The following is a 15,420-nucleotide window of genomic DNA, read 5'->3' as shown; positions in this document are numbered from 1 at the left end:
GGGTCAATTTTTGACCCCTATTTAAGCCCTTTAACACGTGATTCAACCACTTTTTACCCAAAATACACTCTCTTCTCTCAAGTTTCTCTCAAGAACAAACTAGGGTTTTCATAGAAGATCTAATTTCAAGAAGGTTTCACTATCAATCTTCATGAAATCATGAACTAAGGTATGGATAGTTTTCATTCATGGACTCCTTTCGTCTATGAAGCCCAAGAATCCCTTTTCTAAATTCAAGTTATAGATTTTCATATGAATTTCATGATTGGGCTACTTTTGTTCAAGTTGATAATGAGTAATTTAAATGTATTCCATGAATGAGTGTTAAATTCCATATGGGTTGATTTGTATCGGTATAGATTCATGAAACCCTAGGACTAAACCCTTGAATGATTAGATTGAAATTGAATCATGACAATTAATTGTTGTATGATGTTGTTTACACATTCTACGCTAACTATGCGTTTGTTTGAATGCCTAAATGAAGGGAAAGTGTCTAATTAGCATGATATCATGAAATCCCCTTGAACGTACAAGCTTATGCCTATCACATGTTTGATAAAATGCTTCAGTAAATGTATTATGATGATTATTATGTATTCAAGTAAGTCATGCTTTGTCAGTTTCCTTCAATAGAGTCCGAGGGGTACTCGTTCCTGAAACATTAACTGTGTACCTAGAGCCATGTCATATTTTCATGATACTCTCTGTCAAGCTATGAATTCTTAGACTTCAGATAGTCTTATGACTCAGGAAAAATCTCCACGATCTTATGACTCAGTCAGTTGTTAGATATCAGTAGTATCCCATCAGTCAACGGAACTTAGTAACTCAGCTCATGATCAATTCAGTAAATCATGTTTAGTGTCCATTCAGATGGGAGTAGAAATTAGCATCGAGTGGATCTAAGGATGGGGAAATGCACTATTAAGGGTGTGATCCTTAGAAGTCATCCATGCATTCCAGAACTATGTAGCCAGCATAGGTTGAGACATCAACACTATCCGATAAGGGTTGATGAGGTGGATAAGCACTGTAAGATAAGGGCCCTACCATTCTCTTTTGGGGACACTATCAGATAAGGGTCATCCATAGCTTGTCCTTACCAGTGGCGCGGTATTGACACCCTTCCAATTGGGGTTACAGATTGGAACCCAACTCGGTTAAATACTACCTCCCACAGTTTCAATACCAGTCTTAGTAAAAAAACTCATATAGTTCTTCATATTCAAGACTATCAGATTGTCACGACCTGAATTAGGGCCCTAACCGTGACGAGCATTCTCGAACCCAAAGGCCCGAAACACCCTCTGTCTATCTGGTAATCATGCACATAATTAATATGATCAGAGTAATACGAAATAGACACAATAATACTGAAACATGGTCAACAATTTAAAATAGTTAAAGGCCTAAAAACATGCCCAACAATATTTAATAAACATCTGCAACAGTCTGCGAAATCTCTACTGACATACTATCTGAATAACTGGGACAAGGCCCCCAGCAGACCAAAAACCATACTGAAATAAATACCTAAATAACTAGGCCTTCCAAAACAAAGAAGGCTCACTAACTAAACTTTGAGACAACCCTGTCTGTAGACTCTACTGAGGATCTGTACCCCTAGACTGTGTCTCAGTACCTAGGAAGAAGGGGGGGGGGGTTAGCACAATTGTACTGGCATGTGAAGCAATCCAAAATAGAGTAATTGAACATATATATATATAGTACAGGATAGAAAATGTTCATCAAACATTATGCATAAAACAATTTCTGAAAAACACATGGGCACCTTCTGAAAATATGTAACCTGTCTGTAAATCTCAATCTCTGATCTGTGTATTACTTCTGAGTTAGGTGGTATCCCCTACAATTTTGATATTCCACGAGCGATATGAAATCCTCCATTTACTCGACGGGGAAGCCTCCAACCCGAGTATGCCGCAAGGGTTGGTGTTCCTGAATCCGATACGCCACACGACACTTAAGTCAGCGTATAATAATATACTTGGGTTGGTAAACCACGGTTTTAGGCAATGAGTTGCTTGAAATCAAGCCCTCTTCAAGGAACCACCTAATATCTCTGTATGCCCATTTTTAACCTTTTCTGTACATGCAACATTCTGAATGTCTAAAATCATGATAGTCTGAAATATCTATTAGTCTGAGTCTGATATGGCATTGGTCTGAATTGGTACCATCATACCAATACTTGCAAGTCATGATTTCTGATCCATATTACATTAAGCTAAATCTTTCATTTAAAGCATAATTTAGACCACCAAAAATATGCAACTGATATCAAAGATTTCGTGTTTCGAAACTCAAGTCAAAATCATGCAAAAACTTCATCAACATATGGTGGTCTAGTGCCTTTAGCAAATCCATGTACTCTTTCATTACATGCATTATGAACATTAAACATTCATGCTAGATTCCTTCTTTAGTGATTTAAAACACCTTTAAATCAGAACAAGAGTTCAATCATTTCATATAGTGCTTTTCACGAATGCATTGCAAAACAATTCATATGCTATGGGAAGTCTAAAAAATTCATAACAAGAGGGAATTCACTGAAAATCATGCTCTCAACAAGAATTCATTCTTAAATATATGGTTTCATACATTTATATTCTCAAATCACTTTGGGAAAGGTCAAAAGACCGAAACAATAATGTTAAAACATTTAATACAGGAATATATACATAGATTCAAAAGCCCCATTCTAAAACATGATTTTTCTATGCCCATGAGAATTTAGAAAAACCCCGCGTACCTCGAAAAATAATGGGTGCTTCTTGAAGCCTGTGGATTGGGGATTCTGAATCTCTAATCAATTTTGCAAACCCACGGTTGAGTCTTGATTTATTTGGGTTTTTAGTTTGAAACCCTTGGGAGTGTTCTTGATAATTTTTAGATGAATGTGGATGACTTTTCGAGAATTGGGGACTGAATTTCATGTTTATGGCTGAATAAGGGTGGGAAAAGGACCATTTTGCCCCAAAAATGGAGTGTTTAATTCACTTTAAACCATAACATATGCGCCGCATATGATATCACATATATTTACATAGGCGCCGCATATGATATCACCTATATTTACATAGGCGCCGCATATGCTATCGCATATGCTTTCCAGTGGCCATGTGCGATTGGTCAGCCGACGCATTCTGCTTTGAAAGGCCATAACTTCTTGCTCGGGTGCTGGATTTTAGCAAAATTGGTATCATTGGAAAGTTAACTCGAAGAACTATCATTTGACATATAATTGGCTCTCTAATTTGATATATACAAAGAGTTATGGTCGATAGAAGCAGACACAAATTACAACGTCCACTAAAACTTAATCTATCGAAATAGTTTCAACTCGTCCTTGAGTTGAAGGACCTCTATGGTCTAAATTCATGCTCAAATGGATTCACATATTACATAATTGATTAACATGCCAAATTGGCATAGGATTTAAGGCTCTGGGATTATCAACGCATTAGAGTCATGGTTTTTATTCTAGCTCGAAATGCGGGGTGTTACATTATCTCCCCCTTGGGATCATTCGTCCCCGAATGATGGATAGAATATCGAAGTCTTAAGGGTATGGGATAACGCGGACATGATATGTTCCCTAAGAAAGAATACACTGATCGAAAACATGACTATAAGGTTGGAACTACTGATGTTTTAAATGCTTATGCCGGACATGCATAACTGAGGCATGGAACACACGACTGAAGCTACTCATAGGCTGAATTCTCATAATGAATCATGCATATCTGATGCATGGATCTATGACCGAGTTGTTCTCATGAATGCAGGACTGAATACACTGATAAGATAAACTTTTCTATTGAACATGCATTTCTAATGCATATATATCTGACTGAAATGATGTATAAACGTATGGCTATATACGCAATAATAACTGATGCGAAGCTTGTAATAAGAATCTATGCATGCCACTGAATGGGGTATCTCCCCCTTGGTACCCCATGTCCTTCTATGAATGCTTAATTCACTAAGATACTCTAAAACACTGTCAATATCACTCCCATGAGCTACCCCAAGAACATACACATACAAAATTCCACTAATCATCACATAAATAAAAACTTGGCCCCAAATCTTACTTCATACTTATGGCCTTATCTAAACAAGCGTACTATGATCTTCCATCAATAAGGAATAATTACTCACCACCACTATCATCGCATAAGGAGGAGTCACAAAAAAGGTTAGAACATAAGATTTGGAGGCATGGAATGATACTATATGAAGCTTGACACTCATTTAAGGACTGAGGAATAGCAAAACAACAACAGGGACTCACCAAAGCTCTCTGAATTTAGGGTATTCATGGCTATAAGCTAAATCTCGCCAATCATTTGGCGTAAAACATGAGTTATAGAAATGGAGCACATTATAAAGCATGAGTACATGACTCTCTATCATATGTATGAATGTGAACTGATCATGGAACTAAATCGTAAAGCATGAGTAGGTATTAGGATCACTGAGAAATACTAAGATAGGAATGGGTTGAGATTCACCCTTACTTTTTGTTGTTCTACATCATCATGACATCACTCCAATAATCTGAGAGTCTTACTTGGTTATTCGTTTAGTCATCTCCCCTTTAGCTTCAAGCCATTATCTTAAGTTTTGGGAGGTACCTTACTAGACTTTAAACTTAACTGCACTCACGGCACTCTGGGTTCTGAAATATGACAATACACAAAATTAATAAAACTTAACCCGAAAGACCACACATAAGAGTGGAACGCCCACTGCTAATACTACCTCCTTAGGCACACTCTATCATTCTGTAACCCCAATAGTCATCATCTATTACTTGAACACTTACTAACTTCGAATCTTCATGAGTATCCCCAAAGTTGAAGTGCACACCCTCTAGTGCCTTTACTCTTATTTCTCTTAGCACAACTTTCAAGGACTCAAGCTTAGATTATAACACCTAACATGGGTATCACTAAGTCTTCAATGAGACACTCTATTTCTATCATAGTCTACCAATATAGCAACTTCAAACTTATTTTCCTCTACCATAAGAATCAAGCTCATATCAAAAGGCTTAACGCTATCAATCAAAGGTCCTTAACTTTGCTATTTAGAACACCATATACCATCTAGCTAGTCTTTTTCCACCTAGCAACTCAATGGTACCAGTAGCCACACACAACATGTAATAGCCTAAGAAAAATACTACAGCTTCATACGACCTTGGTCATACTTCTACATCACATATACAACACCATACTTCATTACGAATCAAATAAACTTAGGCACTTACATACACTGTTCAAGCCTATAAATCACTTTCATATAACTAGTATCATTAATCAAGGAATCATCACATCCACCTCCATGGCCATCAATTATTTCAAACATAATGTCTAGTGCTAAACATGATTTACAACCAACCTTACACACAATCCTCACTTAGAAACTATGAAATAAACATCAAGAAACACTAGTACACTAGAACTTCATAACCACAATAATCGATCATGACCTTACGGTTTTCCTTGTCATAATCCATTAGCACGTACTATTTCAACACATCAAGCTTACAAATCTAATCCCACGAAACATGTATCATCAATCTCTTGCCACTATTCACCACCACACCATTTAAATTCAAGCCTATAGTCTAGCATCAATCATTTACCATCAATGAAGAGTGCAACATAATATAAATATACTAATCCTTCAAATTGGGATATTCTACCCAAATACTTCAAAAATCTACTACATACTTTCTCAGAAGTAGTATTACTTTACAACTACCAATGAGAAGAAGGTCAAGAGGTAAGGTCACCTAATAGACATGATCAACCTTAAGCTTATATTATAACCATACAATCTTATCTACTAATACGACTTTCTCACATCACACTTACTTACTTACCCCAATGGGCATTTAGACTACCTTCAAATACCCCATATGACAATGAGTCTATACTTACAACCTACTGGCTAATCTAGCCATTTTTATTCATAGCCTATAAGGGGTTTCTATAACCACCTTAAATATCCACTGTAGGCTCTTTCTCTATTTTGAAAGGAAGTAAACAAATAACATTCTGAGTCAACACTTCCTCCATGACTACCATACAATCCATAAATAGTACCACCACATTACTCTACCACCATGAAAGGGTAAATCATTCTTAATCAACGGTTATTCAACTATAAATATTTCATCACAAAAGTCACCCTCACTCTGACCTCTAACCTTGTGACTTCATATCACAAAATTCTTGGTCTAATTTCACTACCAATAGGTCATGACATCGACACTCTAACTTATACTACTACTCAGGTAGAAATACAGTTCCAACAAACACAAGAACAATAAGATGAACAACAAGTTTCTAGTGTATCAAAATAGGCCTCACAAGCTTCACTAGACTTTGATTTTTGTGTTTTGAAGAAGAATAAGATAAATGACAAGGCAACTATGCTAGTGAATCGAAATAGGCCTCACACGGTTTCACTAGACTTTTGTTTTCAACAACACAATGATATCAAGATTACAAGAGATAGAAGATTGATACACAATATTCAATAACTCAAGAATACACATCTTACTCTTTTCTTAACTGAACACCTCATAAGAATGAGGACATAATTTTATACTAGGGAAATCCTCTCCCGTCCTTTGTGGGACTTCTGAAATTTCTGCTAGATAATCGGAGAATATCTGGAACACTAGAGTTCGGAATAAATTAGGATAACTTTTCTTTTCGTATGGGTGACACCATAGCATGAGTTAGAGTATGAAGGAGGAACATTCTGACTCTATAGCGTGAACTAGAACATGAAGAAAGAGAAAAAATCCTAAACGCCTAGTAGCCTCCCACTTATAAGTGTGGCGCACTACACAACCATAAACAAGACTTTACTTGATGCAATTTTGCAGATACCCGGGGACCATGAACCGTGCTCTAATACCAAGTTTGTCACAACCCGAACCGGGGCCCTGGCCGTGACAAGCATTCCCAAACCCAAAAGCCTGGAACGCCCTCTGTCTATCTGGTAATCATGCACATAATTAATATGATCAAAGTAATACGGAATAGACACAATAATATGGAAACATAGTCAACAATTTAAAATAGTTAAAGGCCTGAAAACATGCCCAACAATATTTAATAAATATCTGCAACAGTCTGCGAAATCTCTACTGACATACTATCTGAATAACTGGGACAAAGCCTCCAGCAGACCAAAAACCATACTGAAATAAATACCTAAATAACTAGGCCTTCCGAAGCAAAGAAGGCTCACCAACTGAACTCTGAGACAACCTTGTCTGTAGACTCTACTGAGGATCTGGACCCCTAGACCGCGCCTCAATACCTGGGAGGACGGGGGGTCAGTACAATTGTACTGGCACGCAAAGCAATCCAAAATAGACTAATTGAACATATATATATATATATAATACCTGAGAGCAAATTTTCATCAAACATAATGCATAAAACAGTTTCTGAAAAACATATGGGCACCTTCTAAAAATATGTAATCTGTCTGTAAATCTCAAACTCTGATCTGTGTATTACTTCTGAGTTTGGTGGTATCCCTGCAAGTCTGATATTCCACGAGCGATATGGAATCCGCCATTGACTCGATAAGGGTTAGAGTTTCTGAATCTAATACGCCATATGACATTTAAGTCAACGTATAATAATATACCCGGGTCAGCAAACCACGGTTTTAGGCAATGAGTTGCTTGAACTCAAGCCCTCTTCAGGGAACCACCTAACATCTCTGTATGCCCATTTTTAACCTTTTCTGTACATGCAACATTTGGAATGTCTAAAATCATGATAGTCTAAAATGTCTATTAGTCTGAGTCTGATATGGCACTGGTCTGAATTGGTATCGTCATACCAAGACTTATAAGTCATGATTTCTGAGCCATAATACATTAAGCTAAATCTTTCATTTAAAGCATAATTTAGACCACCAAAAATATGCAACTGATATAGAAGATTTTGTGTTTCGAAACTCAAGTCAAAATGATGCAAAAACTTCATCAACATATGATGGTTTAGTGCCTTTAGCAAATCCATGCACTCTTTCATTACATACATTATGAACATTAAACATTCATGCTAGATTCCCTCTTTAGTGATTTAAAACCACCTTTAAATCATAACAAGAGTTTAATCATTTCATATAGTGCTTTTCAAGGATGCATTGCAAAAGAATTCATATTCTATGAGAAATCTGAAACATTCATAATAAGAGGGAATTCACTGAAAATCATGCTCTCAACAAGAATTCATTCTTAAATACATAGTTTCATACATTTATATTCTCAAATCACTTTGGTAAAGGTCAAAAGACCAAAACAATGATTTTAAAATATTTAATACAAGAATATATACATAGATTCAAAAACCTTATTCTAAAACATGATTTTTCTATGCCCATGAAAATTTAGGAAAATCCCGCATACTTCTATTTCAGAAAATAATGGGTGCTTCTTGAAGCCTGTGGATTGGGAATTCCGAATCTCTAATCAATTTTGAAAACCCACGATTGAGTCTTGATTTATTTGGGTTTTTAGTTTGAAACCCCTGGGAGTGTTCTTGAGAATTTTTAGATGAATGTGGATGTATTTCGGAGAATTGGGGACTGAATTTCGTGTTTATGGCTGAATAAGGGTGGGAAAAGGACCATTTTGCCCCAAAAAATGGAGTGTTTAAGTCACTTGAAACCATAAGATATGCGCCACATATGATATCGCATATATTTACATAGGCGCCGCATATGATATCACCTATATTTACATAGGCGCCGCATATGCTTTCCAGTGGCCATGTGAGATTGGTCAGGCAACACATTTTACTTTAAAAGGCCATAACTTCTTGCTCAGGTGCTGGATTTTAGAAAAATTGGTATCGTTGGAAAGTTAACTCGAAGACCTATCATTTGAAACATAGTTAGCTCTTTAATTAGACATATACAGAGAGTTATGGTCGATGGAAGCTGACACAAATTACAACATCCACTAAAACTTAATTGATCAAAATAGTTTTAACTCGTCCTTGAGTTGAAGGACCTCTATGGTCTAAATTCATGATCAAATGGATTCACATACTACATAATAGATTAACATGCAAAATTGGCATAGGATTTAAGGATCTAGGATTATCAACGCGTCAGAGTCATGGTTTTTATTCTAGCCCAAAATGTGGGGTGTTACACAGATACAGTAAGGAACTCAAATAGTTCCATCAGATTCAGGACTGTCAGATATAGTCACCCATGTTATTAGTTACATTCAAATACAACTGTTTATGCTATCAGATATATCAGTTTTTAGTATGTCATGTCATCAGTATTCAGATTCAGTAATCATGATATCACAGTGTTAGTTGCAGTTATGTATTTATATATGCATTCTCGCATTCATGTTAGACAGTCATCTAGCATTATTCATCTATGTTAACCCTTGCATTAGCCTATCTCACATGTATACTCAGTATATTCCATTGTACTGATGTATTTACGCTATGTAGCTTTCTTTTTATGTTACACCATAGGTTCAGAGACACGAGTTCTAGATCAATAGTAGATTCCAGTCTCAGTAGTCAAAATAGAAGTGAGTCCTCATCCTTCGAGGACATGATTATTTCTCTAGTATTTTATTGATTAGTTATTAGTTGGATTTAGTTGGGGACATGTCCCATCAACTCCTTATTCATATTATTCAGATAGTAGAGGCTTTCAGACTAGATGCAAACTATTATGTTTTAGACTTCAGTGTTTACAGTTTTGTTTTCGGTATTGTATTACCCCATATATGTTATCTCATCCATGTTATGTTCAGTATTGAACCTCATGGCCTTTCAGTGCATGTTTCCGCATTATTCACTATTTTATTCAGTGTACAGGTACAGATATCAGTCATGGGTTAGCTTGTAGTCCTTCGGGGTCATGAGCACCCTGTAACATTCCAGTTCAGCAAATCGGGCATTACAAAGGATCACTTGGATTTTGGGGTGTGATTGTTTTGTTCGGCATGCCTGACGAGAAATTCTCAGAATTGATATTGCCGAGTAGTTTAATCAATGAGTCACGACCATGCTATGATGAACTGTTCCTTTTTGTGTCTGAGGGATGTCTTTGTTTGGTTGATGATAATTATGACAAAAGTAAAATTATTGATATTTGGATAACGAGAGATTATGTGCACCACACTCATGGGTGAAGCAGTTGACCATCCAATCTTATCACTTTCCACGAAATATTCTTCTTCGTACTGAAATCTTCTGGACACCTTATAATGAAAGGGTCGGTCGAAATAAGCTTGGGATTTCTAATGGCTTTATGAAGCCAATGACTATAAGGATAAATGGAGAAATCTTATGGAAATAGAACTGTGGATTATTGGTTTCAGTTGAGCATATAGTTGAAGATTTTAAAGATGTTGACATGGGTAACTTTATAAATGGTTGGTGTCACAATCCGTGATATGTTAATTATTACAAAGGGAGTCTTGTTTTACTTGATAAATGGTCAAATAATCATGTTGGAGGTACTTGTGAGGAGTAATCCGAGAGAGAGTCCAAAGATGGCAGAAGAAGGCTCTGGAAGGCAAAAGCAAAAATAAAATGCGGATTGCATCTCTCTTGCACATGGGTGGATTGTTTTATGGGTCAAAAATGAAAGGAAAATGGTTGCGAAAGAAAGAAAGGAAGAGCATGCAAGTCAAAAAACCTTCAATATCCAATTAGTAAAGAAAGAAAGGAAGTGCGTGAAAGTATAAAAACCTTCAATATCCAATTAGTTAACTATTTTGTATTTGATCTATTGCTCGTGAGTTTATTTTAGCTTTTGGCAAATGCAGGACAAACTTCATAGTGGGCTTGATTACTTAATTTCTGCATATTGTTTATGTGAAACAACCACAAACAAAGTTTATTTGTGCATGTTATTCTTGAAGCTTTTTTTAGCCTAGTAAGTTTTTGATTGAAGTTAGTTCACTGAAGTTCAGGAGCTGATCCCTTAGGCACATGCAAACTTATTTTTTCTTAAAGTCTTCTAGATTTCATGCAAACATTACACTGTATTGCAGGGCTCAGTCTGAAATGGACAGGATAGACCTCTTTTGATTCATTGGAAAGTCAAAGGTTCCATGAGTCAGAAGTGTATGGCACGTTTAATATTCTAGGTCTAGGGTACTGAAACTCTTTGATTTAAAGACATGTTATAAGTACTTGTCTTAATTACTTTCTAGGTAGTAGATGTTTGGTGCATGATACTTCTAAGGTTTGTGTGATTTTTCTATCTATTAAGGATTTGAGTTGAAAAATGACCCGTACTGGTGGAATAATTGCAATGCGACTATACCTCCTGTTGATAAGGGAAGACAGTATGCCAATCTTGTCTCAGAAGTCAGGTTTGGTCCTTCGGGCAGCAACCCGACAGGTATACACTCCATAGAGCGAATATGTCCTGCTGCTTCCAGTCAAATATTTCTACCCTTAGTGGTAATGCCAAAAATCACTTCATTGAACAGAAGTTACTTTCTTCTCTTATAGCAGGGAGTGATTAGATAGTGCTTTGCTGTTTTCTTCAGTCTTGGCACCTTGGGTTTCCTTAGTATCCAAGAAAACTTTTGCATCATCTATTTGCTGAAACATTTTGGATTTGTTAGAGGATATTAGAAAACTCCCATAGCGTAGCTGTTATTACTCCAAAAAACTCAGACAGTACATGCTGGGATAGTCTTCTAGATTATCTTCAGATCCCTTGTGATCCTTCTTCCTTCCCTGTAACCACAGATCCAACAATTGCCTGCTGTTACACAATTAAAGCGCACGGCAATATTTTGCTCTGGATTAGGAATAGTAGAGTACATGTTGTAAGTCTATGTTTCAACTACTTTTCAGGTAGATATTTTCGGGCTATGACACTCTAAAAAACCTATAGCATTTGCAATAATCTTGGACTGTGGTTTGCAAACCAACTATGCTAGGGGTTCTTTTGATGTACTGCCTAGAAAAATCATGCAACCACTCTTTGGGGATAGTTTGACATTTAGACACTTTCAAAACTTATTTTGGCATTTAGACTCAAGTCTTGGAAAATTAGGTGTTTAGACACTATTATGACATCATCACTTCTTATATACAAACCCACCACATAAGTTTTTAACATTACACTTTAGTCCCCCACCTCATCCATTTCATATTTAATATTTTTTACATTTTTTTATATTTTCACCATTTTTTCATATTTCCTATTTTAATTTAGAAAATTGTCCAAGAAGGCACCAATAGGAGCTCACTTTTTCATCAGTAATTTCCGATGAAAAGTTGTCCATCACAACTGAAAATCTCCATTCTTGATCATTGCCTCCATTGTTCCATCCTTTATGAAAAAAAATGCAAAAAATATTTTTTCACCATTTCTACTAGCTCGAAAAGCTTTCCAAATTCGCTTCATACCTCGTCATTAGATATATTTTAGTAGTTTAGAAGTCCTAGACATACATTTGTCGATCCCAGAGCTAGGAGGGCATCAATTATATCCAAAATCAGTCGATTCGCGTCTTTGTACGGACATCTTCATACCAGTGATCGATCGGTCATCGACCATCTATAGGCCGATACCTTAATCTATTATCAATTTGTGTGGTCTATTACTGAAGTAATTGAGGTAATTGTCATGGGTGATAATTATTTGGGTGCGTGGGAGGAGGGTCCCAACTATTGGAAGTGAAAATCATCAATCAAGGAGACAGTGCCCATCTCGCTGCGTCGCAATGGATCGTACATCGACATGGTTCTAAGCGTAATTGAGAGTGGAGAATTAGATTGTGAGCCAAAGAACGTTGTGAATAGCTATGTAATGAATGGGCAGGGTAAAATATATCCCACGTTAATAAATAATGATCGACATGTGTCTTTATACATGTTGGATGTCGCTGCCGATGGCTCTAGGCCATTATTGAGGATAAATGTCGTCTCGGGGTCTCCGATAATCCCGCCACCACAGCCGGCAATCGGAGAACATGATTTATATGAAGATGAGAGTTTAGATGCTCATTCAATGGATTCGGAAGATCATTTGATGGAATTTGTAGATCCAATTTTGTTTGAAGAAACGGGAGAAGAGTGCGGATTAGGAGCACAAACCAACCACACCATCTCCGACGGAACTAATTTTCAAGTAAATCAAACATTTACTAGCAAAAAGGAGCTGAAATTGTTGCTGGACATAGAAGCTGTGAGAAATTCTTTTGATTATGCTATGTTGAAGAGCGGTAAAAAATTCCTCAAGGTGAAATGTGTTTGTCCTAGCTGCGTGTGGATGTTGCGGTCAAAGAAGTATGAATGCACAGATAGATTTATCATCTATAAATACGTCGGCGATCACAGTTGTGACGTCAAATACGCCACACCCTGTCATAGGAAAATTACGTCTAAAGATATTGCGTTGCTTTGTCTGAACATGTATTGTGAAGGAAAGGGTCCAGACACTAGCGAGATTCAAAGGATTGGTTTTAAGAACTTGAAAAGTATACAAACCTATTAGAAATATTGCCTGGGGGGTATGATTGCCAAGTAAATGGTTCGAGGGACAGCGGAGCATGGGTATTCCTGCCTGCCCACTTTTTCATACATTATCGACGCTCTTAATGTTGGCACTACCTATTCCATCATGGTGAACAAGGTCGATTGTAGGTTTATGTACTACTTTTTTATATTTGGGACCTTGCATTAGGGGATTCTTCCACATGGGGAAGGTTATTGCGATCAACGAAACTCATTTATACCGCAAGTACGAGGGCGTACTGCTAAGTGCGGTTGCAGAAGATACGGAGAACCATATTTATCCTATTGTATTTTGCGTCGTTTACAAGGAGAACGATGCATCTTGGATGTTATTCTTTGAGAAGCTAAAGTCTATTGTGGTCGATGGACCAAATTTGTGCTTAATCTCCAATAAGCACAAGAGCATCGCCAATGGCATCGTGAAGGAGTACAACCATGCTCATCATGGGTACTGCATGAGGCACCTAGGTGAAAATCTTTGGGTAAATCACTACTATGGAGAACACCTCCATCTATTCTACAATGCGGAAAAGGCATATTCTCCCGACGAGTTTAGCGACCATTTTGTGGAATTCAAGAACTACTGTCCCGAGGTAACGTTTTTCCTCAAGCATGAGCTTGGTTTTGAGAAACTGAGCAGGGCACATTTCCTCGACAACAGGTTTGACGTGCTGACCACAAATATTGTTGAGTCGATGAACACTATATTATTTGCCAAAAGGGAGTACCTCGTGGCATCCATATTCAATTTGATTGCTAAGAGGTTTGGTGAAATATTCAAGGAGAGGCATGCCTACATCCTCAAATATAAGGATAAAAAATTTGTTCCCACCGGCAAAAAGATCTTAAAAGACAATATGAGCGAGGGAGACTCCTTCTATGTGGAGAACGTAAGCGGGGACGAAAGGCAATTCGCAGTGTTTGGTAGTGGCTGTACGGCCAAAGTCGACCTACTAAAAAGTTCGTGTTCTTGCAGGAAGTTTGACCTGGTTAAAATTTCATGCGATCACACGATGGCTACTTTGCGATTGAAGCACGGTGATGATTATGGTTTGAGAGTCTATGATTACTCTTTGCCTGTGTATAAAGTTAAAGAGTACCTCCTTGCGTATTCGGAATCAATTAATATTGTCATTTTGGAGTCTGAATGGTGCATGCCACAAGAATTGCTAGATTGAACATTATTCCACCTCACATGGTCACCAATCTCGGAAGGAAGAAAACAAAATGTGTGAAGGGCATGGGAGATACTTTTAAGTCAAAGAGAAAGAACAAGTGTTCGCTGTGCAAGAGACACGGGCACAAGAGAACCACTTGTAACAACAAAAAATCATAGTTAGACTTGTATGAATTTGTCTTTTTGTAATTTATGGCAGTGTAAGCATTTTGAAAACCTCTCAGTGGTCTGATTAAGGCTAGCCTTATCGATTTTACTATGTGTCTATTATTGACCTGTTAAGGTATTGCATATATTATGTGTCAGGTCTATTGCTTGTATTCTTTATTTAACACATAGTTTATTATCGATCCCATATAAAGTCTACTAAAAATCCTAAATATTCAAAGGGACAGATGAACAGTTGAACATTTATTACATATCAAAAAAGATACAACACATCTACTCACACATTGCGTCGATTGGGTATACGCTACCTCTTTGATTTCCACCGATTCACACATCTTCCAACCAATGGGCGGGAAGACCAAAGGGTTCAATTTTGGCCTATATAAACACCCATCTACTATACCCAAAATTCATCTTCATCAACTCATAAATTAGATTTAATCGACAAAATGCCAGGCATTCCTTTGAGACCCAGAAGAA

The 15,420-nt window shown here is 37.1% G+C and overlaps 1 protein-coding gene across 1 annotated transcript; it reads left to right on the top strand.

Annotated features, from left to right (window-relative positions):
- The first annotated feature begins 13,777 nt into the window (after positions 1–13,777).
- LOC107876819 lies at positions 13,778–14,773 on the top strand. The gene has a single exon (XM_016723662.1). The coding sequence runs from the start codon at positions 13,778–13,780 to the stop codon at positions 14,771–14,773; it is 996 nt and encodes a 331-aa protein (XP_016579148.1).
- The last annotated feature ends 647 nt before the right edge of the window (positions 14,774–15,420 follow it).

Source organism: Capsicum annuum, chromosome 7 (assembly GCF_002878395.1).
Source record: "Capsicum annuum cultivar UCD-10X-F1 chromosome 7, UCD10Xv1.1, whole genome shotgun sequence".
Taxonomy (NCBI): Eukaryota; Viridiplantae; Streptophyta; class Magnoliopsida; order Solanales; family Solanaceae; genus Capsicum; species Capsicum annuum.
The sequence above is the reverse complement of the archived record's forward strand: the minus strand, read 5'-3'. Positions and strand labels throughout refer to the sequence as shown.